At 34.8% G+C, this 5,962-nt stretch overlaps 1 protein-coding gene across 1 annotated transcript; it reads left to right on the top strand.

Annotated features, from left to right (window-relative positions):
- The first annotated feature begins 2,582 nt into the window (after positions 1–2,582).
- On the top strand, positions 2,583–3,008 carry LOC126764615 (DNA polymerase epsilon subunit 2-like). Its single transcript, XM_050482282.1, has one exon. It carries the CDS (start codon positions 2,583–2,585, stop codon positions 3,006–3,008), a length of 426 nt encoding a protein of 141 aa, XP_050338239.1.
- Positions 3,009–5,962: the final 2,954 nt, after the last annotated feature.

Here is a 5,962-nt window from a genome sequence, read left to right as displayed (position 1 = left end):
CAAATACCGTATTTGTGTAAAGTTTTATTCCGCTATCATCATTGGCCTTGGAAAAAGGCGTGGATGTGAATCGATTTCACCCATATTTCGTACATGTTATCAGGGTGTTAAGAAAATATTACATACCGAATTTCATTGAAATCGGTCTAGTAGTTCCTGAGATATGGTTTTTGGTCCATTAGTGGGCGACGCCACGCTCATTTTAAATTTAAAAAAAAAACCTGGGTGCAGCTACCTTCTACCATTTCTTCCGTAAAATTTAGTGTTTCTGACGTTTTTTGTTAGTCGGTTAACGCACTTTTAGTGATTTTCAACATAACCTTTGTATGGGAGGTGGGCGTGGTTATTATCCGATTTCTTCCATTTTTGAACTTTATATGAAAATGCCTGAAGGAAACGACTCTATAGAGTTTCGTTGACACAGCTATGGTAGTTTCCAAGATATGTACAAAAAACTTAGTGGGGGCGGGGCCACGCCAACTTTTCCAAAAAAACTTCGTACAAATATGCCCCTCCTTAATGCGATCCTTTGTGTTAAATTTCACTTCAATATCTTTATTTATGGCTCAGTTATGACACTTTATAGGTTTTCGGGTTTCGCCATTTTGTGGCCCTTAACCTTCTTATAGAGCCTGTTAACCTTCTTATAGAGCCAAGAAATACGTGTACCAAGTTTCATCATGATATCTCAATTTTTACTCAAGTTATAGCTTGCACAGACGGACGGACAGACAGACATCCGGATTTCAACTAAACTCGTCACCCTGATCACTTTGGTATATATAACCCTATATCTGACTCTTTTAGTTTTAGGACTTACAAACAACCGTTATGTGAACAAAACTATAATACTCTCCTTAGCAACTTTGTTGCGAGAGTATAATAAAAAGAGGCACAACAGTTCCCGATATCGGCAAGCAGCTTAACACTAGAACTAGAACACCAGTCAAAATGACTGGTGTGGTAGTTTTGTTTTAAAATTTCTCCTTCATGTTACATTTTTTTTCTCTCAACAATGTCTGACTTTTCCAGCGTTAATTTAAGAAATAGTATTATAAATAGCATTTTTTTTCTTATTCAACGAATACAAAATAATTTCGTATCATGAGTACTTGTACCAGCACCAGCACCAAATCATGCTGCTATTTGCTTACCGATCACGAATCAACAAGATTACTCGTTTTATATAACTACAAAGAGTTTCTTAGAACTTTTTAGAATTTCTTAGAATTTAGTATGATGATGATAATTATCAGGAAAAATCTTTATCGGTCGTGATTCTAATGCAAAACCTAATGCATTCATGCCAACATTTTCGAAAATATATTTAGTCGTTCATTTAGATCTGGAGACGTTGAATGTGTTATGATAATAGAATAGTTATATAGTATAATTTATAATAAACGGCATTTTTTTCAATTAGTATAAGGTGAGGAAAATTATTACAAATATAATCTTTATGTAAGCATTATTTTTGATTTTAGTTTTATAAGCCCTGAAAACAGTGGCGTAGCTACAACTTCGGGCGCCCGGGGCCAAGGATGTTCTGCCGCCCCCCTTTATCTACCTACTTACAAGTTTCATGAGGTGGTGCGAACAAAAGTTAATTATTACAAAATATCTTCGATATTAAGTATATAAAATTTAGGAACTATAAGCCACGCAAATTCTGAAGTTCCAAAATTCTCACAATGTGGTTTTTGGGGAAATTGATAGTAAATTTTCAATCTTATTAAAAGCCATAGAAAAAAGCCCATTTTCGCCCTATATCTTGTACACTTTTGACACAATTTGCAGGAGTTTTTGCCCGAATTGGAGTTTTTAAATACCATTTTTGAAAATTTGGAGAAATAAAAGTAATTGTTAGAAAATTATAGAACTAACCAGAGTCTCATACAATGACAAACTAGTCGAAATTAAAGAAAAATGCCAGCAACTTGCCGAATCCTCTCCAAATGACTTGGATAACGAAGATTTATACAGTGACATCCAAGACGTCCTACTTTTATTAAAGAGATCGAAGAAAAACGAAGAACAAATTGGATTTTCGCCAGAAAAAGTTTTATTATACATTTCTTCAATGGGACTGGAGGCCTACAAGACGTTAGCGACAGCTTTAAGAATACTACTCACTATACCTGTATCAGTTGCATCTTGTGAAAGATCCTTTTGCAAACTTAAATTGATCAAATCTTCCTTGAGTTCGGCCATGAGTCAGAGTAGACTGTCCAATCTTGCGATTTTCTCAATAGAATGTGAAACTGCTTCAACTTTAAATTACAATGATATGATATGTGATTTTGCAGCGATCAAAGCTAGAAAAGTGCATCTTTAAGTTCTATCATTCATCTAAGCCAAAATATATAAGACAAATTTAAAGACTGAAGAGTATTCGAGTAAAAATTAATATTTTTCATTGTTATTCAGATTATTACATTGTGAGTGTAAAACTCATTATCTTTTATAATAAATTTTATAAAAAAATTTGTTGAAGTATTTTTCTGAATATTAAAAAACAGCCAAGATCGTTTTGACCGGGGCGACGGCCCCCTTCGCCCCCCTAGCTACGCCACTGCCTGAAAATGACAAAACGTTTGATAATATCTGAAGTTTTGGAAAATCTGAACGATATAGCAATGGAATTCTCTGATGTTGAAGATGATGAACTCTATGACAGTGATCAAGAAAATGAAAATGAAGTATGCGGTACCCAAGAAGAAATTTTTGAGAGTGAAAATAGAGACAATGAGCTTTTGGACGAAGAAAATATTCAGGACTCCTCAGAAAGTGACAGTGAATTTGAAAATAGTTTGAATTCTCGTAAAAGAAGATGTATGCAAGTGCGTTCTAGTTCTGAAGATGAAAGTGAAAGTATACGACAAGATAATCAAAATGAAATTTCTGCGGACGGAACTTGTTGGGAAAAAATGCAAGAAGGGTCTTGTCCGAAAAGATTAGCACTTCATAATATCTTCAAAGACGTATCCGGTCCAACAGGATATGCATAAAAAATATTATGAAAGGTAAAGTAAGTAGCGCATTTTTTTTAGTAATCGACGATCGTATGCTTGAACATATAAGATCTTGCACGGAATTAGAAGCATCTCGAGTTTTGGGTAAAAAATAAGGTTCCAAGGTCTAGCAACAAAATTGAAAGCTTTCATTGGAGTTTTATATGGACGGGGAGCATACGAAGAAAAATATTTAAAAGTTTCATATCTATGGAACGAAAAATGGGGACCAAACTTCGTTGCAAACACCATGAGTAGAAAAGATTTTACGGAAATATTGAGGTTCATTGGCTGTGATAAAAAAAGTGAGAGAAGTCAACGATAAATTTGCTTTAGTATCAGCAGTATGGTATAGATTCAACAAAAATAGTATGCAATGCCACAAACCAGGACAAAGTATTACAATAGAAGAACAACTCTTGTCAACAAAAGCCAGATGCAGATTCACCCAATATTTGCCGAATAAACCCGACAAGTTTGGGATAAAATTTTGGCTAGCATCTGATGTTCAAACTAAGTATATTGTGAATGGGTTTCCTTATTTAGGAAAAGATGAGACACGAGTAAGATCACAGCCTCTAAGTGAATCAGTTGTGCTACAACTTATAGAACCATTCACTATGAAGGGAAGAAACATAACAACCGACAACTTTTTCACAAGCATCTAAATTGCTTGCCAAAAAAACAACATTGGTTGGCACTATACGCGGAAACAAAAGGGAAATGCCTAAAATTTGTAAAACAAAGAATATATTATATTCATTTACTGCTTAGCTTTCGCTTTTTATACATTTTTAGTTAATGGTGTTTTGTGGGCGTAACAGTGGTCTGATCTACGAACTCGTATTTATTTTAGTACTATGGAACCCGCATACCAAATTTCATCAAGATAACTCAATTTGTACTCAAGTTACAGAATAGCTCTTGCCAACAGGTACTCCTTCGGACTGAGTAGGCAATTGAGAAGTAAAGTCCTCTCTCGACGAACAAAAGCCAAACTTCATAAGTCACTCATTTTTCCGGTCCTGCTATATGGCGCAGAGACAGAGATGATGACAACGTCTGATGAATCGACGTTACGAGCGTGGAGAATCGTCAAAAAAAGTTAAGAAAATTGTAAAATATCAAAACAAAGTGGAATAATAAATTTATCTTTAAAAATGTATATAATTTTTTTTTAAACAAGAAGAGAAAATATTAATTAAAATTTGTGGTAATTTTACCAAGTGACAGCTTTTCTCATAAATAAAACAAACTAGGATTCGTGAAATAACAATATTATATATATGACTAAAAGTTTTTTGCAAAAAATAAAAACTAAAAAATACACATGAATATGAATAGTGTCAACAAGTTGCAGAAATTTTTGACTAGGGTCGCAAATTATCTCGAAAATAATTTCAACACTATAATTAAAATAGAGAATCTTAAGTAGTAAATATGGTACTTGGCGAGAAGCTGCAAACAACACTATGAGTCTATATAAATTAAGGTATCATCTTTGGATGATTGATTTTGCTACCCATTTTCGTATGCTGGGTTATGTTGGAAATCGCTTTGACTGATCTATTTTGTTTTCCATTTTCTTATTCCTGGAATAACGTAAGAATTTTAACGCTCTGCTGTCAAACGCAGCAACCTTGCATCAACCACAAAGTAAATAGTGATGATGACGTTCATATTTCTGGAATTCCAGCACATTAAATGCATAACGGTACTAATAATGTGGAAAAATATCCGACGCTAGTTGTTGGATCATGACAGTGTCAGAAGGTTACGAGCAAATGCAATATCATTGGATCGATTATTATAAAAGTGGCCATCAGCAAGAGGAGTTGAATCCTCTTAAAATTTAATAATACAAGTTGTACTTACAAAAATTGCTATAATTATAAATGTTAATGAAATAATAAAATCCGAGTGAAAACACGAAAATATAATTGGCGCCCAACTCGCAGCAAATAAAAAACCAAAGGACCATAGTATCCTGAGAAGTTGCTCTACCGAAAAGGACCGTAGAATCCTGAAGCTGTATTACCGAAAAGGACCATAAAATCCTGATTAACTGTTTTACCCGGAGGATCATATAATCTTTAAAAGCTGTCCAACTCAATGCAGAAAAATATCTAATACAGATAACGAAAAACTGTAAGTGATTTTTATACTCCCGCAACAATGTTGCTAACGAGAGTTTTATAGTTTTGTTCACATAACGGTTGTTTGTAAGTCCTAAAACTAAAAGAGTCAGATATAGGGTTATATATACCAAAGTGATCAGGGCGACGAGTAGAGTCGAAATCCGGATGTCTGTCTGTCCATCCGTCCGTCTGTCCGTCCGTCCTTGCAAGCTGTAACTTGAGTAAAAATTGAGATATCATGATGAAACTTGGTACACGTATTCCTTGGCTCCATAAGAAGGTTAAGTTCAAAGATGGGCAAAATCGGCCCACTGCCACGCCCACAAAATGGCGGAAACGGAAAACCTATAAAGTGTCATAACTAAGCCATAAATAAAGATATTAAAGTGAAATTTTGCACAAAGGATCGCATTAGGGAGGGGCATATTTGGACGTAATTTTTTTGGAAAAGTGGGCGTGGCCCCGCCCCCTACTAAGTTTTTTGTAAATATCTCGGAAACTACTATAGCTATGTCAACCAAACTCTACAGAGTCGTTTTCTTCAGACATTTCCATATACTGTTCAAAAATGGAAGAAATCGGATAATAACCACGCCCACCTCCCATACAAAGGTTATGTTGAAAATCACTAAAAGTGCGTTAACCGACTAACAAAAAACGTCAGAAACACTAAATTTTACGGAAGAAATGGCAGAAGAAAGCTGCACCCAGGCTTTTTTTAAAAATTGAAAATGGGCGTGGTGCCGCCCACTTATGGACCAAGAACCATATCTCAGGAGCTACTAGACCGATTTCAATGAAATTCGGTATATA

This window comes from Bactrocera neohumeralis, unplaced genomic scaffold (assembly GCF_024586455.1).
Source record: "Bactrocera neohumeralis isolate Rockhampton unplaced genomic scaffold, APGP_CSIRO_Bneo_wtdbg2-racon-allhic-juicebox.fasta_v2 cluster09, whole genome shotgun sequence".
Classification (NCBI taxonomy): Eukaryota; Metazoa; Arthropoda; class Insecta; order Diptera; family Tephritidae; genus Bactrocera; species Bactrocera neohumeralis.
The sequence above is the reverse complement of the archived record's forward strand: the minus strand, read 5'-3'. Positions and strand labels throughout refer to the sequence as shown.